The 24,110-nt window shown below is 46.7% G+C and overlaps 1 protein-coding gene across 1 annotated transcript in view; it reads left to right on the top strand.

Moving 5' to 3' along the window:
* Positions 1-24,110, top strand: part of LOC115077956 (vigilin-like) — a 106,888-nt gene that overhangs the window by 63,926 nt on the left and 18,852 nt on the right. Inside the window, 4 exon segments of the mRNA XM_029580416.1 lie at positions 5,257-5,361; positions 8,240-8,374; positions 14,043-14,186; positions 14,287-14,466. Coding sequence (XP_029436276.1) covers positions 5,257-5,361; positions 8,240-8,374; positions 14,043-14,186; positions 14,287-14,466 — 564 coding nt within the window.

Below are 24,110 nucleotides of genomic sequence, written 5' to 3'. Positions count from 1 at the left end.
TGGGGCTCTGTCACCCTGGAGAAGCAGACGCAGCGGTGGCTGTTCAGCAAAGGGGGACCCCTTAGACCCTCTGGGGCAGATATGGGTCCTGATCCCATCCCCCCCCCCCGACTGAGGAGACCCCGCCACAGATGACCCAGCCCTAGATGAGTTCCCAATTCCGGATGGGGATGACCTTCGGGTGGCATGGCTGTTCAAGCTGGAGGAACTACATCCCTTGATTCCCCAAGTCCTGGAGGAATTAGGGGTTAAGGTCTCCCTGGAGGAGTCTGATAGCGAGGGGGTCAACCCCGGTTCTCGGTGATCTTTGAAGACTGACTGCTTTGTCAGGAAGTTAGTGACCCGGGAGTGGGATTCCCCAAACTCCGGTTTGAAGGTGGGCAGAGCAATGGAAAAGCTTTATCCCATGCATCTGGAGACGTTGGACCTCCTGAAGGTGCTGTGAGTGGACTCCACTGTTTCGGCAGTCATTAAGACAATTCCGGTGGCTGGGGAGGCAGCGTTGAAGAACATGCACGACCGCAAACTGGAGATTCAGTTGAAATGGTTGTTTGAGGTCTCCAGCGCTAAGCCTGCACGTGGCGGTATATGCCAGCATGATGCAGCGGGATTGTCTGGGTTGGGTCCAGAAGGCCTCTGAGGTGACGAGTGACTCTTAGCCCTTGCAAGCTGCCTGCCTGGAAACAGGTGTAGTGTATGTGGCCGATGCTCTATATAACTTGGTGCTGACTTCAGCGCATGCTATGGTTTCCTCCGTTGCGGCCCACAGGCTTTTGTGGTTGCGGAACTGGTCGGCAGACTTGTCCTCAGAGGCGCAGCTTTGTATTCTCCCCTTTAAGGGAAAGTTCCTCTTTGGGAAGGAGTTGGACCAGTTGGTGAAGCTGTTGGGGGAGACTAAAGGCAATCTGTTGCCAGAGGATAGGAAACCTAGGAGGAAGGCTTTCCTATCCCGAGCTTGTTTTCAGGATTTTCGAATGTTTCATTCCAGTAAATAGGTTCCAAGCAGGGCTCCAGTCAACAGCAGTCCTTTCGTGGAGGCCGTCGGACTTCCAGAGAGGGCACCGACCAGGGCTCAGGCAGTAGTAAACCTATGCAATGAGGCCAGGGGCCCCCACTCCCCCATAGAAGGGTAGGCGGCAGATTATCCAACTTCTACGAAGAGTGGGAGAGAATTACCTCGGACCGTTGGGTCTTGGATGTGGCCAAGTACGGTTACACTCTTGATTTCTTGTACTGGTTCGGGACACCTTTGTGGAGTCGCATGTGGTTTCGCACAGAGAGGCCGTGTGGGCATCCCTTCCGAGGCTTAACATAGAAATGATGGCAGAAGAAAACCAAACGGTCCATCCAGTCTGCCCAGCAAGCTTTCACACTTTTTTTTTCATACTTTTCTGTTACTCTTTAAATAATTTTTTTTTTGTTCTATTTCCCTTCCACCCCCACCATCGTAGATAGTGCTGGAGCTGCATCTAAGTCCATTACCTGCTATTAATTAAGTAGACTTAGAAAATAGCAACTGCTATTACTAGCAACGGTAACATGGAATAGACTTAGTTTTTGGGTACTTGCCAGGTTCTTATGGCCTTTATTGGCCACTGTTGGAAACAGGATGCTGGGCTTGATGGACCCATGGTCTGACCCAGTATGGCATGTTCTTATGTTCTTAAGTGAAGTAACCGCCATAATAAGCAAGCTACACCCATGCTTATTTGTTTTACCCAGCCTGTGCAATTCAGTCCTTGTTGGTGGTTTGAATATAAATCCTCTTTTCTTCATTCCCCCTGCCGTTGAAGCAGTGAGCTGTGCTGGATATGTATTCTAAGTGAAATATCAGGCTTGATTTGGGGTAGTAACCGCTGTAACAAGCAAGCTATACCCATGCTTATTTGTTTTACCCAGACTATGTAATTCAGTCCTTGTTGGTAGATGTCTGAATATAAATTCTCGATTTAAATGCCATTTGCCTGGTACCTCCTGCGGAACAGGGTCATTACTCAATGCACTTGTGGTCCCCAAAAAGGAAAGCTCCTTTCAACCTATCCTGGACCTGCAGAAAGTGAACCGGTGCTTGCGGGTGCCCAGGTTTCGTATGAAAACGCTCTGCCTGGTAGTTGTAGTGGTGCACATAGGGGAGTTTCTAGCATCACTGGATCTGATGGAGGCATATCTGCACATCCTGATCCGGCAGGACCATCAAAGATTCCTAAGGTTTAAGGTGCTGGGACGACATTCTCAGTTTTGTGCTCTCCTTTTTGGGTGGGCCATGGCGCCTTAAACATAAGAACATGCCATACTGGGTCAGACCAAGGATTTACCAAGGTGATGGCAGTGGTGGCAGTGGCTCTGTGCAAAGAAGGGATCTTGGTACATCCATATTTGGACGATTGGCTCATCCAGGCCAAGTCTCGTGAGGACTGTGAGAGGTGTCTCCAGAGGGTAATGGGCACGTTGAGTTCTCTCGGTTGTGTCATCAACCTGCAGAAGAGCCAGCTGGTGCCCATGCAATGCCTGGTGTACCTAGGAGCGCTGTTCGACACGCAGGAGGGCAAGGTCTTCCTAGCTTCGGACCGACTGGAAATTGCAGGCCCAGGTGAAAGTCTAGGATTATCTCCAAGTCCTGGGCTCCATGGCATCCACTTGGGAGTTGGTTCCTTGGGCATTCGCACACATGAGACCTTTGCAGCGTGCGCTGTTGTCCATTTGGAGTCCTCTTTCGGAGCAGTTCCACATTCCCTTGCCTCTGCTTCAAGAGCCCAGACGCACTCTCTCTTGGTGGCTGTCAACTTACTGAAAGGCGTGGATCTGGATCCCCTGGATTTGGGTGGTGGTCTCAACGGATGCCAGCTTCTCTGGGTGGGGAACGGTGTGTCAGGAGAGGATGGCTCAGGGTCTATGGCAAATGACTGAGAAAGCTTGGTCCATCAACAGGCTCAAAACCAGGGCAGTTCACCAGGCCCTCTAGGTGTTCCTCCCCTTAGTCAGAGGTTGGATGGTACGTGTGCTGTCCGACAATGCGACCACAGTAGCGTACATCAACAGGCGGGGGGGGAACGAGACGCCCGGCGGTGGAGCTGGAAGCGAGGCTGTTGTTTGCTTGGACCGACCTTCATCTGGGGGGGCTTGCCAATTCTCATGTCGCGGGCATAGACAACGTGAAGGCGGAATTTCTCAGCAGGCAGCGGTTGGATCCAGGAGAATGGGAGTTGTCTGCCAAAGCAAGGAACCACATTTGTGCCAGATTGGGAGCCCCCCAGCTGGATCCGATGGCGACTCGCACCAATTCAAAGACGGAAAGGTTCTTCAGTCGACAGAAGGAAAGCGGTTTGGTGGGACTCGATGCCCTGGTATGTCCGTGGCCCAAAGAAATTCTTCTTTACGTCTTCCCTCCATGGCCTATGATCGGATGCGTTCTAAGGCAGATAGAAGCACATCGTGGTATGGTAGTGCTGGTGGCGCCGGAGTGGCCCAGATATCCCTGGTTCGCAGATCTGGTGCACTTGGTGGAGGACGGTCCTCTTCGGATGGCCCATCTGCCACGTCGTCTTAAGTATGGGCTCATATTCTCGGATCGGGAGGATTACTGCTGTCTCGCGGCTTAGCTTTTGAGAGGCGGAGGTTACACCTGAAAGTATACTCAGAGCCGGTCATTTCCACTCTTCTTCAAGCTAGGAGACCTGCTACGTCGATGGTGTATGTCAGGGTTTGGAAACTATTTGAAGAGTGGTGTCTGCAGAGGAAACTGAACCCCGTGACAAAAGAGGTGTCGCAGATCTTAGACTTCTTGCAGCAAGGATTAGCTAAGGGCTTGGCGTTTAATTAACTTCAAGTGCAGGTGGCGGCCTTAGGCGCTCTTGGAAACTCGTCTCAGTCCCAGAAGCCAGCAGCCCATCCAGATATCCGATTTTTTTTTTTTTTTTTTTTTTTTTTTTAAAGGCATGAAACATTTGCAGCCGCCGTGCGTAAGATGTGCCCGGATTGGAGCTTAAATTTGGTTCTCCAAGCGCTCTGCGGGGCTCCATTTGAGCTGTTGAGGAGGGTATCTTTGAAGGATTTGACGCTGAAGACTGTGTTCCTAGTGGCCATATGTTTGGCACGGAGGATTTCGGAGCTGCAGGCTCGCTCTTGTAAGGACCGTTTCCTGAGAATTTATGGGGACAGGGTGTCTTTAAGAACAGTGCCATCCTTTGTGCCCAAGGTGGTTTCTTCCTTTCATATCAATCAGACTGTGGAGCTTCCAGGGTTTCTAGATTGGTCATGGGAGTCTCCCCAGGATAAGGAGCTACATTTGTTGGATGTGCAGCATGTCCTTTTGCACTGTTTGGAAGTTTCCAATGACTTTTGTCGGTCAGGCCACGTCTTTGTCCTATTTGCTGGGGCCAAAAAGGAGGACAAAGCGTCGAAAGCTTCTATTTCCGGATGGATTAGAGAGGCCATCTGTGCTACGTACATGTCTAAAGAGAGACAGGCTTCTGTGAGTTTAAGGGCTTACTCCACTAGAGCTCAGGCGGCCGCCTGGATGGAGTGTCAGCTTCTCTTGCAGGAGATTTGTCGGACGGCTGTCTGCTCTTCTTTGTACACTTTCACCAGATTTTACTGTTTAGATGTGAGGGCGCAGGATGAGGTGTCCTTTGGGTGAGAGTGTTCTGCGTGCGGGTCTTTTGGAGGCCTGCCCAGTGTAGGGTGGCTTAGGTACATACCACTGGTCTGGAATGATCTGAGTATGTACAGGAAAGGAAAATTTGGTTCTTACCTGCTAATTTTCATTCCTGTAATACAGCAGATCATTCCAGAGGCCTACCCCATTCTACTCCGAAAGACTGGCTGGTGAGCTGATTAGAGTCTGCAGAAACATTTGGTTTTATACTATTATTCAAAGCAGGGCTGGTGGTTTCCGGAATATGTTTCGTTGATTACGGGCAACCTGGACTTCTGGTTTGTTGGAGGGGTCAGGTCGATCCTTTGAAGTTTAGTCTTGGGGCTTGGGTCAGGCTGATACTGAGGGACTGCAGGTGGCACTCTCGCTCATGTAGCAGTGTCCAAAGTTTTGTCTCTGACTCCATTTACTTATAAGGATGCAAAACCCACTGGTCTGGAATGATCTGCTGTATTACAGGAACAAAAATTAGCAGGTAAGAACCAATTTTCCTTTACTACATAGACTGGTAGCCCGCCCCAGTGCCTTACAATGCAACATTCATGCAAGTGGAATATTCTGGAAGAGTGTGCACTCACCATAATTTGTGCTTTCCTATTCAGGCACTTGTGCCAGTCACTGTTGATGTGGATGTCCCTTTTGACCTTCACCGTTACATCATCGGACAGAAGGGAGCAGGCATCCGCAAGATGATGGAGGAGTATGAGGTATGGTGTGGCAGTGGCGCTTACAGTATTTACTGTCCTGCTTCTACTGAGAGGATTCCTTTCAGTGCCACATGGTCTCAACTTTCCTAATAGGTAGAACAAATTAATGGTGGGTATAATTATACCGTATTCCCAATATACACTAAACTTATCTCATAGATTTATTAATCGTGGGTATCCAGTTCAGTGTGTATGCAAATTGGCAAAATGTATTAAATCCGATACAGAACTTGTCTCTCATGTAGTCTGCACTGCCATATTCATTACACATGACGGAGATTAAACAGATTATATTTAAGTATTGGTCAGTCTTAGAATTGTTGCCAACTTTTATGGATAGACCCATTTTTTTCTATTAAAAAAGGTTGACATTTAAGGCAGAGATTAATGAATTGTAATGTTACCTCTGATACACATTGTGATGACGAGACAAGTAAAATGGTGGGGGCTGTTCAGTTTGGGCAATTGCTGCTTGTTCGACATTTTCAACATAAAAATTTACAATATCCATATGAATTACCGGGTCTTTTTTCATGAAATACGGATTGTGTCATACATGCTATCATTTGTCCATGTTCTGATGTTTATATTGGGCAAACTAAGAGGCAAATTAAGCAATGGATTGTCGAACATAAAAGCAGCACGAGAACCCAGAAAGAAAATGCTCCCCTTGTCGCTCATTGGAAATCACACTCACACACAATTGATGACAAGATTTTTTTTTGTGGTTAAACAATTAAAACTTACACAGGGGGAAATATTTCTTAGAAATTGCACCAATGTGAACAACGTAGAGGGGGGAGTGTATGTTTTTGAATATCATGATCAGCTGACATTTGAATGATATGATTGGTTGATATTGGTACAATACGATTGGTTGATATTGGTATAAAATGCTGTGGGCAGTAATGCAAGTAAACTTTAGAACACCGTGGATCATGATGGCGTTTCTTTTTCTCCCATGGAAAAACAGTTTGCTAAATGGCCTTGTGTAACCTAAAGTGTGGTACTTTTGTAAGTAATAATCTTGTTTATACTTAACTTGCTACAAGTATATCAAACAGTAAACTTGTCTGTGTGTTTGTTGCAGCTATATAAGAATAGTGTTGGGTACTTACCATGATTTTGAAATTTCGTGGATATGAAGCTGTGAGGATACATTATACTCAGTCTGAAGATTTTTGTGGTTTTTTTGTTTTGTTGAGAAGAAGAGATATTGTTGAGTCAATTTTTTGTGAAGGCTTAATTGTTAGTTGCATTATACAGAATATCCCCCTGAAGAAGGCTGGAGGGGTGAAACAAGGCTTGTCCCTTGTAGGGGATGCTTGAACAGAGTTTTTTGAGAATTTGAATACGTCTTGTTGGAAAAGGGGCAGTCTGAGTGGGGAAGCTCGAAAGTCCAAGTGGGGAAGTTTGAAAGTCTAAGCTAAAATATATTGTGTTGAGAAGGGGAAGTTTGATCATTTGAGTTGAAGCATATTTAGCTGAGAAAGTGACATCCAGACGGACATTTAACTACATTTTGGGGCATTGTTGAGATGTTTCTGATATAGGGAGGAGAATTGTGGATGACGTAAGTTGCAAATATATAGATGTATTGTTTTTATGTAATGAAACACATTGGGCCGGATTTTAAAAGCCCTACTTGCGCCGGGCCTATTTTAAAAAGGCCCGGCGACACGCGTAAACCCCGGGTCATATGTAAGTCCCGGGGCTTGCAAAAAGGGGTGGGGCAGGGCAGTCCAGGGGCGGGGCCAGAGGCCTCCGACACAGCGGTCATTACCGCTGTGTTGGAGGATTGTGTACTGGCAGGCTGCCAGCAGGCGCAAAAGGTAAAATAAAAGTCGGGGGAGGGGTTAGAGTAGGGCTGGGGGGGGGGCAAACGTTAGGGGAAGGAGTGGGAAGGGAATGGGGGAAAGCAGCGCGGCTTGGCGTGCACAATTGTGCCCCCCCTTGCGGGCGCCGACCCTCAATTTTATAATGTGCATGCATGTTATTAAATCGCGTGTCCATGTGCGTGCGCGCGCATGTCTTAAAATCTACCCCATTGTGTTTTATTTTTTATGGTATGAATGAGATGTGAATGTAATATGTATAATTTTGTTTATATTATGCTGCTGTTTCAATAAATATTTGTGAGTAGATATTTCTCAACTTTCCTAAGACAGATACAGCCCACCTATTAGATTGCAACATCTACAGTATATTTGACAATATCTTGTTTTGGGAAACAGGAACAGTCTTGCTATCAAATACTTGGTAAACTGAAGCATAGGGAAATAAGGTGACTTTGCTAGAGGACACGCAGAGCAGAGATGTGGAGCTGACTCTGTGATAGTGCTACATATTGCCCTTGGGTCCCTGGTTCAGTTCTGGGATTAGCTAGGGATGATGCAAATGCGGTGTTCACAGTCATTGAAGGAGGGGGACTGAGGGGAGTGGGCTTTGTGGTCATCAATAAGGGTGGCACCTGTGGCCATATCTCAAGCCCATACTGGGTTCCTGGCTTCAGGACTGTTGTTGCAATGACCAGACTAGGAACTGTGTGTGTGTTGGGGGGGGAAGGGGCGTGAATCAAGTGGTTGCAAATGAAGACTCGTGCCAGGATCCCCAGCATTGATTCCAACTGAGCTGAATGAAAGAAAAGGAAATTGAGTCAAAAAAGAAAAAGTCCTGCCTCTTTACCCAGTGCCTTAGTCATGGTTTATTGCTTTCCTTTCATTTAATCAAGCACACTTGCCCATCATTCTGTTCTCATGCAGTGCTCTGTTATATGGCTGCTCAAGACAGAGGAGACAGGTTTCACTTATGCGGTTGTCATGGAGATGCAGAATGGAGTGTCCGTAGCGTTTTGTGTGTATTTTCTTGCCCTTTGCAGGTGAACATCTCTGTACCACAGCCAGAACAACAGTCAGATGTGATTAAGATCACGGGCCTGGCACAGAATGTGGAGCGGGCTAGACTTGGACTGGCAGAGAGAGTGAAAGAGCTGCAGGCAGAGCAGGAAGATCGGGTAAGAAGAGGTCAGGGAGGGACTTCCCATTCTAAAACAATGCCTGGTCTTTCCTGAAGTAACTAAGTTCATTTGTGAACTGGTGACATGCAGTTGAACAATCACTGTCTAATACCTGCTGAAAGAGAGACATTATGAACTGCTTGATCTGTTGTCATTCCTTTGCATATGATTAAAACAAACTGAGCAGGCAGGAATCATACAGGCATCATCACTCAAAGGGGCTTCCCTGTACGCACTCGAATCAGTCCAGACTCCTGGGTTTTGCCTCCCGTCCAGCTTCTCCCTAGCACTATCTATAATCCTATCTAGGTGGCGTGTGAAGTCCATCACCTTCGCACCAGGCAGGCAAGTTACCAGGCAGACCTCGTGTCCACCAGCCACCCTGCTATCTACATTTCTAATAATTGAATCACCAACTATGATGGCCGGCCTAACCCTTCCCTCCTGGGCAGTAGCCCTGGGAGACTTGTCCTCAGTGCGAGAGGACAATATATCACCTGGAGAGCAGGTCCTTACCACAGAATCACTTCCTGCTACACCAAGGTGATGTTCTCCAGCTGGGAGTCCTTTCTGATCCAAGGCAGCACTGGGGTTGCCAGATTGAATTTGGGACTTGGCTACTATGTCCCTGAAGGTTTCATCAATGTACCTCTCTTTCTGCCTCAGCTCCTCCAATTCTGTCACTCTAGCCTCCAGCGGGAAAAAAATCATACATGTTGACACTCAGTGCAAAAGACTGGAAAGCCCCCCTCTTGCTACTCGGCACTGACTTCATCTTAATTTTGTTGAGTTCCTAGTTAAGTTTAGGATGCTAAGAGAGTTGGAATTAGAGTACTTTAAATTTACAGGTGTATTTACTAATTAATCTGCTAGTGTCCTACAAGGGAATGATTAAGCTTTCAATAAGGGCTGATGCAATAGTTTGATTTAGATAAGAGCCTGATTGATTTTTAACGAGAATGTGTCTCCTGAGTGGGTGAGAGAGACAAACACTAGAATTAACTACCTCTGGCTTGCTTATTATCTCTGACTCACACAAACTCTAAAGAATATATCCCACTATTTTACCTTTCTCCAAACTTTAAGTCCAAAGATTTCCCAAAGCCATACTTACCAATCCTCTTTAACCACCATTAAATTGATCTTCACTCAAAGATTTGAAGGGTTCTGGTCCTCAGTATTTCTCTGTCTAGGTGCACCTTAAGAGGAATTTTGAGGTTTCGGCTCTGGGTTTGCGTGCAGCTATTTGTACCAGTTTTATGCAACATGCTTGTCTCCGCTGGGCGCAGCAGATGCAAAGAAGGCCTGCCCAACTCGAGTGAGGAGGCAGACAGGGCTGAGAGAGTTGAGGCGGCACTGGCTTACAGAGCGGATGCTCTGTATGATTTGGTTCATACCTCCTCTTGGATTATGGCATCTGAAGTTTCTGCCAGAAGATTGCTCTGGCTGCGAAACTGGGCGGTGGACGTTTCCTCCAAGGTGCAACTAGGCTCAGTGCCTTTCAAGGGTCGACTCTTTATTTGGTGAGGACCTCGAGCAGTTGATGCAATCTCTTGGGGATAATAAGGTTTTTAGGTTGCCGGAGGATAAGCCTAAGGGCAAGAGGTTTTTTTTTTAGTGTTCCCATTTTCGGGTAGATAGGACTCGTCCTCTCAAGAGTGGTGGTTGGGCCTCAAAGAGTTTTCCCTTCAAGGACAGACTTGGAATCAATCCTTTTAGGGTGCCTGAAAACCATTCCGAGACACCGCAGGGGTGAGTGCATTCAGGCTTAATGTTCGCAATGATGCGAAGCTGGTCCACTCCATTGTTCCTATTATAGGAAATCACCTGTCGCAGTTTTATGAGGAGTGGGCCAGAATTACTCAGGGCCAATGGGTTCTCAGTGTGGTAAAAGATGGCTATGCTTTAGAATTTGCTCGTCCCATCCATGATTTGTTTCTAGTTTCCCAATGCGGTTCCTTGGACAAAAAAGCGGTTTGAGAGACGCTGGACCGGCTGCACTGCCTAGGGGCAATGATTCCAGTTCCCCACAAAGAAGTTCTCAGGGGAAGATATTCCATTTACTTTGGTCCCAAAGAAGGAAGGGACTTTCCGACCAATTTTAGATTTAAAGAATGTAAATGCAGCTCTAAAAGTGCCGCGTTTTCAGATGGAAACCTTAAGGTCAGTGATTGCAGTGGTTCGCAAAGGAGAATTTTTGGCATCTCTGGTTCTCCCAGGACAAGCAGGATGGTAGTCTTCACATGTGGGTGACGTCATCAGACAGAGCCCTGTCATGGAACACTTTTGTCAAAGTTTCTAGAACTTTGACTGGCACACAATCCCTGTGGCCACAGGGGTCTCCCTTCAGTCTTTTTTTTCAGTGCTGCAGTTTGGAAGGGTCAGTGAGTTACAAGCACTTGTCACATACTCACCCTATACAAGGTTCCTCCATGACCGAGTGGTCCTCCATACTCGCCCTAAATTCCTTCCCAAGGTGGTAACAGACTTTATCCCAGGACAAGCAGGATGCTAGTCCTCACATATGGGTGACGTCACTGATGGATCCCTATCCCGGAAAACTTTCCGTCAAAGTTTCTAGAAACTCTTGACTGGCATCCTGAGCCTACTGAGCATGCCCAGCATGCCATGATCCCTTGAGCCACAGGGGTCTCTCTTCAGTCTTCTTTTTTCCGCGAAGCCGTTAGCCTTGCGGTTATAGGAGTCCTGTGTGCAACCTTTGTGCGCAACAGCTGGCAGGTGATGGCCCACCTTCTGCTACATTTGTTGGGCTACATGGCGGCTTCAGTCCATGTTATCCCTCTCGCCCACTTGTGCATGCGGAGGGCACAATGGACCTTGAGGTCTGTGGCAACGGGCCTCCTAGGACCTCAAGACCTGTGTCTTGATAACAGAACCTCTGAGAATGTCTCTATCCTGGTGGGAAAACCTCTCCAATTTGGAGCGGGGAATTCCCTTCCAGGCTGTCCCGCCTCAGGTGTTTTCTTACCACTGATGCCTCTCCTCAGGTCTGGGGAGCCCATGTAGATGGCCTCCACACACAGGGTCTCTGGACTGCCCATGAAGCCTGCTGTCAAATTTCTTGGAGCTTCGAGTGATCCGTTATGCCCTCTGGGTGTTCAGGGACCGGTTGTCGTGCAAGGAAGTCGTGATCCGGACAGTCAACCAGGTTGCAATGTGGTATATCAACAAACAGGGAGGCATGGGATCGTTCCTCTGCCATGTGGCGGTGCAGTTGTGATCCTGGGCTCTGGCATAAGGGATGTCACTGCGAGCAACGTACCTACTGGGGGCTCTGAATGTGCTAGCGGCCCAGCTGAGCTGCTCCTTTCAGCCACATGAGTGGTCCCTCAATCCGGAAGTGGCAACCAGGATTTTCTATTAGTAAAGTACCCCAGATGTGGATCTCTTCGCCTCCCTAAGCAACTTCTGCTCTCTGTCACCGGAGGGCGGACATCTGGCCTGCGATGCCTTCTCCCTTCACTGGGGAAGGAACTGTTGTACGCATACCCTCCGCTCTCACTCCTCTTGAAGACACTGCTGAAGCTTCAACAGGACAAGAGGGACCATGATCCTTGTGGCACCTTATTGGCTCCGACAGGTCTGGTTTCCTCTCCTGCAGGACCTGTCAGTCAGTCAGGAACTCCATTCGGCTGGCGATGGCACCCAACCTGATAACTCAGAACCAGAGTACTCTGTGCCATCTGAACTGTTCTTCAGCCCCTAGACCTCTCGGACAGTGTCTCCCGAGTGCTGGTGGCTTCTAGGAAGCCTTCCACCAGGAAGTCTTATAGTTTGAAATGGAGAAGATTCTCCACTTGGTGTGTGGACGGGCCTTGGATCCATTCACATGTCCCCTCCCCAAACTGTTAGACTACTTGTGGCACCTTTCTAAGTCTGGGCTTCAAACCAGCTCCATCAGGGTCCATCTCAACACTGTTAGTGCGTACCATTGGGGTATTTCTGGCTCACCTATCTCTGTACAGCCCTTAGTGGGTCGCTTTATGAGGGGTCTGCTCCAGTTGAAGCCCCCTCTTTGGCCTCCTGTTGCGTCCTGGGACCTCAACAATTGTCCTGAAGTTCCTCACCTGGAAAGTGATTTTTCTTGTGGCGATTACTTCGGCTCGCAGAGTCAGTGAGCTTCAGGCCTTGGTTACGTACCCATCCTACATAAGGTTTTTTCATGATCGTGTGGTCTTGCTACACACCCTAAGTTCCTGCCTAAGGTTGTGTCTGATTTCCACATCAACCAGTCCATTGTTTTGCCCATCTTCTTTCCCAGGTCTCATTCCCACCCAGGGGAATGGGCTTCTTCATACTTTGGACTGCAAGAGGGCCTTGGCTTTCTATGTAGAGCACACGACTGGTCACAAGCAGTCCACCCAGCTCTTTGTGTCCTTCAAACCAATAGGCTGGGGGAGGCGGTGGGTAAACAGACTTTCTAAGTGATTGGCGGATTGCGTTTCCTTCTGCTATGCGCAAGCAGGCCTTCAGCTGACAGGCCGCGTCAAAGCTATGCGGGCCATGGCGACGTCGGAGGCTCATCTGCGAACGGTCCCAGTCATCGAAATTTGCTATGCAGCAACGTGGAGTTCTCTTCACACATTTGTGGCCCATTACTGCTTAGGCAAGGATGGTCGACAGGACAGTGCTTTCAGCCAGTCTGTTCTTCGCAATCTCTTCCAAGCCTGAACTCAACTCTTCCAACCTGACACCCCTGCTGGTTACCCAGGCCGTCCCCGGCCGACCAACGGCACCTCAGTTGTTGTGCCCGTTGGCACCTTGTTCGGTGTCTGGTCTCACCAGCTTCCGGGGGACAGCCTTGGAACTTGGTATTCACCCGCATGTGAGGACTACCATCATGCTTGTCCTAGGAGAAAGCGCAGTTGCTTACCTGTAACAGGTGTCCTAGGACAGCAGGATGTTAGTCCTTAGGAATCCTGCCTGCCACCCCATGGAGTTGGGTTCTCCTCCCGGTTGGTTTTATTTTTCACTCGTATTTTTTTTTTTTATCTATGTTATGAGACTGAAGGGGGGACCTCACATGGGCGCGCAGATAGTGGCATGCTGGGCGTGCTCAGTGTGCTGGTCAAAGCTTCTAAAAACTTTGACAAAGGTTTTCCGTGCCGGGCTCCATCGGATGATGTCACCCACATGTGAGGACTAATTATCCTGCTGTTCTAGGAGAACACCTGTTACAAGTAAGCAACTGTGCTTTCTGTTTAGTGTGTCTGTTTCAAAGACTTTGAGAGTACCTACCTGGAGGAAAGTGATGGAGTCCCTGATCCTACAGAAAGTATTTTTAACTCTTGCAAGAGTTCTGGTTGGTCTCAGCCCTAAAAGGAGCATCAACCTGGGGTCCAGACTGATGTGGGAACTAAATATAACAGGACAGGAACTGGGTAAGCCAGAAATCGCAAATGATTCTTTTATCTTAGCTCATTAGTTTAGCATTTATATAATGCTCTGAACCAGGTTGCTTTGGAACAAAATTAAATACAAGTACAATGAGTTCCCTACCCGAAAGAGCATGGGTACCTGAAGCAGTAGTAGATAGTGATATACCCAAGGTCATAATGAATGTCTGTGACTGAAGCAGGATTTAAACCAGAGACCACCCATGATCTGTGATACCCTTTCCTTTGTCCCTCTTTGCCATCCCTAGGCCTTAAGAGGATTCAAGCTAACCTTGTCTGTGGATCCCAAGTACCATCCCAAGATCATCGGAAAAAAAGGTGCTGTGATCTCCCAGATTCGCAAATTCCATGATGTCAACATCCAGTTCCCAGACAAAGGGGATGAAAGCCAGGTGGGTGTTAGCTGCTGTCTGTGTAGTTCTATGAATGGCAGGGGACCTATGAAGTGTTCACTTGCTGTGTTTCCCTTGTTCGAATTCTGCCCACCTGCAGGACCTCATCACCATCACAGGATATGAGAAGAATGCTGAGGCTGCCCGAGACTCCATCATGAAGATCGTGGCCGACCTAGAGGAGATGATCAGCGAGGATGTCAAGCTGGACCATCGAGTTCACGCCCGTATCATTGGGGGTCGTGGCAAGGCTATTCGCAAGCTGATGGAGGAGTTTAGGGTAGGAGTTCATTACATGTACTAAGTGTAGATATTATTCATCTAATAGGTGTTACACCCTCTTCAGAGTACTTTGGCAATACTGTATTTGTACATTCCTCCTCGTCCACCAGACCAGTCCAGAAATGGAGGCAGAAGAAAAGCTTTACTGTATGCCTGGCAGTTAACCCAGTAAGCCACTTGTAGTCTCTCAGTAATTCTGTCTCCAGCAAATGGTAGAGATGGTGGTTATAAATTTTTATAAATCGCTTTACAGACCTTACAGTAAGGCTTTCCAAAGTGATATACAACAACAAAATACAATTAAAACAATAGAAGCATAAAGAAAAACCATTACAATACAATAGAATTAAGCTACAACCAAATAAAATAAAATCCACATCTCTGCTGCCAGTCTTAAATAAAAATCCTTATAAATCTGAAATCAACAACCAGGTCTTCAGCTTAAGATGAAATCACATTAAATTAGTTTTTCCTGACAGAGGTCATTCCATAACTTAGGTCATTTTCCATGACCATGCCTATTTTGCAGCCTCACATGCCAGAATTTGATGCTAATGACTATATTGAACCTGCAGTTAGCTGATTTGTTGGACAAATTGTATCCAGGGGTAGCAGGTTCTTTAGGGGCCATCTTCCTGGTCAGCAAGTTCCAACACTGTGGAGGGTCTGTTAGCCAGGAAATTTGGCTCCCTCATTTTCTTTCCTATCCACTCTCCTTTCTGGCAGCTCCCCTCTGGACTCAGCCTGGTCAGGAAAGTGTATGTTTTCTACATACTCTACTAGTAGAGCTGCTTTAAGGGGTAGCTTAAAATTTGGGGTGGTTTGGTCTAATTTTATGAAGAGTGGGCCCAAATAACTACAGATCAATGGTTCTTTTGATTATAAGAAACTTTCGTCTTAAGAGTTTGCTCATGCCATGCTCGACACCTTCATGGTATCTCCTTGTTCCTGTTCTTTCCCCAGATCAGTCCAAACAAGTGGGTTTTGCATCCCTACCAGCAGGTGGAGTCAGAACAAAACTTTAAGGCACTGCTACGTAACAGAGAGTGCCACCTGCAGTCCCTCAGTATTTCTCTGTCTCCAGCAGATGAGTGGTGCAAACTTGCAGTCTGGTCTTAGTTAAAAAAAAAAAATAAATAAAAAAAAATAAAATAAATATATATATATATATATATATATATATATATATATATATATATATATATATATATATAATATATATATATACATACACATTAGTTCAAAGCCTTAGTTTAAGGTCGAACCTAGCCATAAAAAGTGCTTTTGGATTAAACTTTAAATCATGAATTTTATTGCCATAGATGTATACTTTGCCTTGTTGATCACACTTCTATATTTAGTTGTTAAGTCTCTTGCTTCATACAGAATTTTATCATGGGGGCATTTGTGCCATGTTTCTTTTTTTTCTTAAGAGGATCTTAATAGCTTTCAGTTCTTTAGTGTACCAGGGTGCGTCTTGTTTTTCTGGGGGTTTTTGTTTTTTTTTATATTAGAAATGGTTTTAGTGATAACAGGGCTTATATCCTCTGCTAGAGAATTCATAGCTTCATTCCAGGAAGATATGGCAATTTCAGAGTTTTCAAAAGAGAGGCTATCCATGACTGGTGGTAGTCGGTTGATGAGATCGTCAATCTTAATTCATTTTCTATATGAATAATTAATTGAATTATGTTCAAATTTGAAAGTGGCTGTCACCCCTTTAAGGTAGATGTGCCTTTAATCTTAGACGATTTGCAGGAAGGTTTGATTAAAGGTTTGGCCCTTAATACGCTCAAAGTACAGGTAGCTGTTTTGGCCTGTTACGGAGGGCATCTTCAGGGTAAACTTCTCTCCACATCCGGTTGTTTCCAGATTTTTGAGAGGAGTTAAACATATTCAACCTTCATTTCTGGTGCTGCTCTGGAATTTGAATCTGGTGTTACCCTTTTTGACGGGTCCCATCTTTCATCCCCTTAGACAGCTTTCTTTACATTTGCTAACTGGTCGCAATATGTTCAGCAAAAAGAATTTAGGAGTTACAGGCTCGTTCCTGTCAGGACCCTTTTTTTGGTGATTACCAGGATGCAGTTCAAATTAGGACTGTGCCTTCCTTTTTGCCGATTGTGGTTTCAGACTTTGATTAAATCAGTCCATTTCCTTACTGCCTTTGCACAGGTCACGGAATGAGCAGGAATCTCGTATTTTGCTCTCCTCGGATGTTAGGAGGCATCTGTGATATCTTAAGTTCACTAAACCCATATAGACAATGGATCATTTGTCCTGTATGATGGGGTTAAAGGGGGAGCAGCTTCTCAGGCTGCAGTTGCATGTTGGTGAAGGAGAAGCCTTTGCCCAGCAAATTAGGGCACATTCAACTAAAACGCAGGCTGTGTCCAGGGCAGAGTTACGGTTGATATCTGTCTGAGATTTGTAGAACTGCTACACGGTCTTCCTTACATTCCTTCTCCAAGCATTATTGTTTGGATGTTCGGGCACAGTACGACGCGTCTTTTGTAAGGGCAGTCTTGTTGGAAGTAGCTTTGGTACATCACATTTGTGTGGACTGGCCTGCCTAGACAAAAAGGAAGGTGAAATTACTTCTTAACTTATAATTTCCTTTCCTTTAGGGATAGGCAAGCCAGTCCACATTCCCTTTCGGGGCTGCAGTTACTGTTACGTCTTTTTTTTGGGACAGCAGATACTTTGAAACCAATAAAGGTTCTGGATCAATGAAAATATGGGTAAGTGACGGATTTTTCTTTTTTCTGCTATTGTTAATGGATTTCTTTTCTTGAGGCCACCGCATTTGGTGGTCTGGAAGTTGTAAAAAAAAAAAAAAAAAAAATTTGAGTTCAGGACATGTTGGTTCTTGCAGTTTTAAGTATTGTTGTCCACATTTGACTTTTTCAGGAATACAGCAGGCTGATGTTTGTGCAGAGCTACCGGTATATATATATATATATATATGAGTGACATCAGTGAGTCAGTGTTCTCCATCTGCTGGCAGGATTTCATTACCCACTTGTGTGGGCCGGCCTGCCTATTCTAAAGGAAAGGAAATCATCAGGTAAGAAGTATTTTCTGTACGTACCCGGATCAGGCCAGACTCCTGGGTTTTGCCTCCCCACCAGCAGATGGAGACAGAGAAGTTTAGACTGACTCTGCCCTATACCCTAAGGTGCCACCCACAGTCTGTTAGTATTTCAATGTATCAAAGCAGAACTCTTAAATAGTAGAATAAATCACCTACACCCCCTCCCCAACCAGGGGAAGAGAAACCTTGCCACTTAAACTATCCTGCTCACAAACCTCAAAAGGAACAGAACAAGCGAAAACTGTGGAACAAGTAAGAAAATACTCTGCAGGGCCGACTAATATACACTAGAACAAGCGGACTCTCAAGCAGGGCAGGACTCTGGACTGATCCGTGGTACTACAGGAACGAAAATTAGCAGGTAAGAACCAATTTTCCTTTCCCTGAACGTACCCGTATGTGTTGTCCTTGTGGCCTGTATAGGAAAAATTCTTGGGCAACTAGAGAGGCCTCTGGGAACAGTGATTCTGGTAGCCCTGGCATGGCCCAGACATCCATAGTTCATGGATTTGATCAAGCTCCGAATAAACTGCCCCTGAGCTTTGCTCATGTCCCGCATCTTCTGCATCAAGATCCAGTCTGCTTGGAAGAGATGGATTACTTTTGTCTCGCAGCCTAGCTATGGAGATGAGACCCTTAAGAAGGAAAGATTATTTGGGGGAGGTGATTTCAACCTTGTTAAAGATTAGAAAGCCTTCTATTTCCTTGGTTTATGTTCGGGTGTGAAGGCTGATGTCAGAGTGGGGTTTTCTCCATTTTAGGCGCCAATTTCTTGCATTCTTTCCTTTCTGCAGGCAAGATTGCGGAAAGGTTTAGCCCTAAATTCTCTTAAGGTGCAAGTTGCTGTTCTGTTTTGTTACAGCTGGAGGGTAAAATCTTTCTCTGGCTTCTCTCCAGGATGTGGCCAGGCTTTTGAGAGCAGTGAAACATTTATGTTCTTCGTTTTGGAGGTTGGTGCTTCCGTGGAATCTCAATTTGGTGTTAAGAGCAATGTGTATGTCATCTTTCAAACCTATCTACGAGGTTTCCCTAAAAGATATTACTCTAAAGGCTGTCTTTTTGATAGCAATTTGTTCGGCAAGGTGTATTTCTGAGCTGTAGGCATTATCATGCAGCGACCCTTTTCTGAAGTATTAATTCATACAGATCCATTCTTTTTGCCTAAGGTGATTTTTCTTCCTTTCACCTAGAGCAGTTGGTGACATTGCCTGCCTTAAAGAAGTTAGTTCTCTGTCAGGAGATCAATACAAGATCTTAATATACTAATATGTGTAGGGTGATACTTCAATATCTGAAGGTGACAAATGTGTTCATGAGATCTGATCACCTTTTTGTTTTATTTGCTGGACATAAGAAAGGGGGGCAAGCGCCCAAAGCATCTTATCACCAGATGGATTAAGCAGGTGTTCCCTGTACATACCTAGATCCGTCCAGACTCCTGGGTTTTGCTGCCTCCCAGCAGATGGAGACAGAAACTTTTACAACCACCAGCACATAATCTGGTATAGCACCTGCAGGCCCCCAGTGTTTCTGTCTCTAGCAGATGAGGAGGTGCAAAACCTACAGTTCTGAACCTCAAAAAAAAAAAAAAAAGAAGAGAAGATAGAAGTTTGGTCTTCTGGAGGAGACTTCCCTCCTAGGAGGTTGTCAGGTCCTGGTGGGACCATACCTCCTGGTCATAGGCACAAACGAGCAGGGGTTGGGGACCCTAAATTGCTCTTGGTAACTCGGGGGTGAAAACTGGTGGTCCAGTTCCTTCACCCCCAGGAGCCAGGGAAAGATCCCTTTGCTACTCTTCAGTTAAGCCTACTTGTTTCATCTGTCTGTCCTTTCTTTTTTTAAGCCTGTTTTTCTGTCTGTTTTCCTTCTATAAAAAAAAAAGAGAGAGAGAGAGAGACAGGAGATGATTGTGTGGCCTTTTCCCCGCGCCAAAGGTCACATTCGTAGAGGGCGATGATCCCAAGGTACTTCGCCTTTTTCAGGAGGAGGAGCTGGGTCCCTTGATCCCGCATGTCCTAGCGGAGTTAGGCGTAGCGGCACCCCATGTGGATTTGGACCAAGAGGAGGTAGACCCAGTCATGGAGGGCCTGCAGGATCCAGCCAAGACCTTTCCTTTTCATAAGTCTGTGAAACAGTTGGTGGTCAGGGAGTGGGATACTCCAGAAACTGACCTTAAGGTGAGCAGAGCTATGGATAAACTGTATCTGCTGCCCGAGGACACGTTGGAGTTGCTTCGGATTCTGAAGGTAGATGCCTCCATTTTGGCAGTAACAAAGAGGATGACCATTCTGGTTGCGGGGACCGCCGCTCAGAAGAATGTGCAAGAAAAGAAGCTGGAGGTGCATCTTAAAAAGATTTTTGAGGTGTCAGCACTGGGCATTCGGGCGGCTGTCTCCAGCAGTTTTATGCTTTGGGCATCTCTGTGGTGGGTACAGCAGTTACAAGAACGTACGGATATGTCACCCTCAGAGTCTCAGCAGGCAGAGGTCTAGAGGCTGCGGTTGCTTATGGTGCTGACGCCTTATATGACCTCATCTGTACATCATCCAGAACAATTTCTGCAATTTCCGCCAGGAGGCTTCTTTGGTTGTGGAACTGGTCAGCTGATGTTTTCTCAAAGGCTCAGCTCGGAGCATTGCCATTCAAGGGCAAGCTTTTTGTTGAGGACTTGGATCAGTTGATAAAGCTTTTGGGAGAGAATAAGGTTCACATTGCCAGGGGACAAGCCCAAGGGGTCTACAGGATCTTTTCAGTCTCGCTCCCAGTTTCGAGGGCAAAGGCGCTTCAGGCAGAGCCGAGCCCCAGCTACTGGACAGAGGCAGGCCTTAGGGGGTCGCAGTCTTGGAATCAATCTTTTTGGACCCGCAGACCGGGCAGGGGTGGCTCCAGCCAGGGTTCTGATGGAGCTAAACCCTCACAATGAAGCAAGGCTGGTCTTCTCCTCCGTCCCGGTGACAGGAGGTAGTCTTACTCATTTTTATGAGGAGTGGGCCAAGATCACATTGGACCAGTGGGTTCTAAGCATGATAGAACAAGGTTACGCTTTAGAGTTTTCTCTTCCTCTGCGAAGCCTCTTTATAGTGTCTCCCTGTGCCTCGATGGAAAAAAAAGCAAATTGTGCTTCAGACTCTCATTCAACTGCATTGGCTGGGGTCCATAGTTCCCGTATCTCCGCAGGAGCAAAGAGAATGGGTCGTTATTCCATTTATTTTGAATGGAAACTTTGCGTTCCGTCATCGTGGCGGTTCGAAGAGGAGAGTTTCTGGCATCCCTAGGTCTGACAGAGGTGTATCTGCATATTGGAATCCATCCGGACCTTCAGAGATATCTCCGGTTCATGGCCCTAGGAGAGCATTTCCAATTTTGCGACTTTCCCAGTCCTGTGTCGGCAAGCGGTGGAGATAGTAATGTGTCGCTTGCAGTTGTTGGGTTGGATGGTAAACTTATCCAAGAGCCGGCTTCTCCCCTCCCAAGTATTGGATTTTCTAGGGGCATATTTCGATACCAGTGTGGGGAAGGTCTTTCTCATGGAGGAGCGTTTGCTCAAGTTAGTCCCAGGTGTGGAATTTTTTACTGGCCCGTGTGCCCAGAGTATGGGATTACTTACAGATTCTTGGCTCCATGGCCATCTACCTTGGAACTCGTCCCCTGGGCTTTTGCTCATAAGTGGCCACGTCAACAAGCATTGCTTTCTTGCTGGGATCCAGTATTGGAGCAGTTTCATCTTCCTTTACCGATTCGGCAAGGGTCCAGTTTGTCACGGTGGCTTTCTTGCCACCATTTGAGCTGTGGGGTGGACTTGGTTCCTCAGTGGATGGTGATGACTGCCGATGCCAGCCTCTTTAGTTGGGGAGCAGTCTGCTAGTCCCAGTCTGTCCAAGGTCGATTGTCGTTGGAGGAAGTGTCGTAGTCCATCAATCACCTCGAGATGAGTGCAGTGTGGTTAGCCTTCCAGGCATTTTTACCTCTGTCACGCAACCGCCCAGTCAGGATTCTGTCCAACAATGCGACAACGGTGGCCTACATCAACCGCCAAGGGGGGGACCAAGAGTCAAGCAGTGGCTTAGGAAACAGAGATACTCATGTGTTGGGCGAAGAAGCATCTGTCTTTGATAGCAGCCTCCCACATTGTGGGGGTCTGACAATGTGCTTGCCCACTTTCTCAGCTGGTAGTAGGTGGATCCCGGAGAATGGGAGCTATCTGAAGAAGCGATGCGTCTCATTACCTGCAGATGGGACGTTCCTCATATAGATCTAATGGCAACTCCGCGCAATGCCAAGGCTTCTCAATTCTTCAGTTGTAGGAGGGAACGAGGAGCAGAAGGGGTCACTGCCCTGGTTCTTCCATGGTCAAGCGACTTTCTGATATACGTGTTTCCGCCTTGGCCTCTGGTGGGCAAAATAGTGAGGAGAATAGAGGTTCATCCAAGAAGAGTAATTCTGGTGGCTCCAGAGTGGTCTCGGAGACCTTGGTTCACGGATCTGGTCAGATCGCTTTTGTCTGGCAGCTTGGATTTTGAGAGGTAGCAATTAAGGAAGATGGGGTATCTTAAAGATGTCATTACTACTCTATTGCAGGCACGAAAGACTTCCACCTCTCTGGTGTATGTCAGGGTGTGGAGGATTTTTTAATCAAAAGATCGATCCACAAGCATCAGTGGCGCAGACCCTGGCTTTTCTGCAGAAAGGGTTGTCAAAAGGTTTGTTTCAACTCCCTAAGAGTGCAGATTTCGGCTTTGGGATGTTTTTGAGGCCAAGTTCATGGAAAGCCTCTAGCGTTGCATCCGGATGTGGTGTGTTTCTTCAGAGGAGCAAAGCAGTTGCCTCCTACTCGATCAGTATGTTCCTCTTGGAGTCTTAATTTGGTTCTCAAAGGCTTGTGTGCTGCGCCGTTTGAGCCTCTTAAAAGGGCTACCGTAAAAGATCTCACTTTGAAGGTTGTTTTCTTGGTGGCTATTTGTTTGACCAGAAGGGTCTCTGAACTTCAGGCCTTCTCCTGCAGGAAGCCTTTCTTACGGATCTCGGATTCGGGAGTCTCGTTGAGGTCTGTTCTGTCGTTTCTACCTAAGATGGTTTCGGCATTCCACTTAAATCAATCAGTGGAACTTCCGGCTTTTCCAAATCTGGAGCTTGGGACACCTCATGCCAAGAACCTACAGCGTTTGGATGTTAGACGCACTTTGTTACGCTACCTGGAGGTTACTTAACAGTTTGTTTGCCTGATCACCTTTTTGTACTGTGGAGTGGTGCAAAAAGGGTCAGAAGGCTTCGAAAGCCTCGATTGCACAATGGTTGAAGGAGGCCATTGGTACCGCTTACATTTGTTGTGGACATCCTGTTCCGGAGGGGTTAGGGGCTCATTCAACCCAGTCCCAGGTGGCCTCCTGGGCAGAATGTCAGCTAGTGCAAGAGATTTGCAGGGCAGCAACTTGGAAATCTTTGCATACCTTTGCCAGACACTATCGATTGCACATTCTTGCGCTGGAAGTTGCTAGTTCGGAAAGAGCGTCCTTCGAGTGGGACTGACATGGTCCCACCCAGTTTAGGAAAGCTTTGGTACATCTCAGGAATCTGGACTGATCTGGGTACGTACAGGGAAAGGAAAATTGATTTTTACCTGCTAAGCTTTGTTCCTGTAGTACCTCAGATCAGTCCAGAGTCCTGCCCGAGGGTGTGCGTGCTTTTGGAGAGTCCGCTCGACCTGTCTTTTGTCTGTTGACTTTGTCTGAAGAATGGCCCAGGTTTTTTTTTCTCTAAAGTTTTCTAGATTGTTTATGGTTATATGTTGTTTTTTCCTCCGCTTGTTTGAGAATGATTGATTCTAAAATTGGTTAGAGGTGTTTTACTGTATTAGTTTGACTACGTAGTAATTCTGAGGGACTGCAGGTGCTACACCAGGTTGTGTGCTGGTGGCTGTAAACAAATTTCTCTGTCTCCATCTGCTGGAAGGGGAGGCAAAACCCAAGAGTCTGGACTGATCTGTGGTACCTCAGGAATGAAAATTAGCAGATCAGAACCAATTTTCCTATTTGCAGACCTTTCTAAGAGCGTGGCAATCCCTGCCAGTCTTAAGGCTCACTCCACTATAAGTCAAGTGGCTTTGTAGGCGGAGTGTCAGTTATTGTTGCTGCATAATATTTGTAGAGCGATGACATCCTTTTTGCACCTTTTTTCTCATCACTACAGATTGTATATGCAGGCCTCTGACGCTTCTGCCTTTGGAGTGGGTGACTTGCAAGCAGGTCTTTTGGATTCTTTCCCAGTTTAGGGTGGCTTGGGTACATCTCATTTGTCTAGACTTTTCTGGACAAGGAGGAAGGAAAAATGAGTTGTCTGCTAATTTTCTTTCTTTGAATCCTACCAGAGCAGTCCAGAATCCCACCCATTGTTCTTCAGACTGCTGTTATGATTGTTTTCCTTTTTGGACCTTTCAAACCCTCTCATTGAGGGGGTTGAAGCCTAGCTTTAGTGGTTCATTGGCAGGATTTTTGTCTCCCCCCCCTCCCCCCCATATGTGAGGATTGTTTGTTTGCTTTGATATAGAATTA

This window comes from Rhinatrema bivittatum, chromosome 16, assembly GCF_901001135.1.
Source record: "Rhinatrema bivittatum chromosome 16, aRhiBiv1.1, whole genome shotgun sequence".
Lineage (NCBI taxonomy): Eukaryota > Metazoa > Chordata > Amphibia > Gymnophiona > Rhinatrematidae > Rhinatrema > Rhinatrema bivittatum.
Note: the sequence above shows the minus strand (reverse complement) of the source record. Positions and strands in the feature narration are given on the sequence as shown.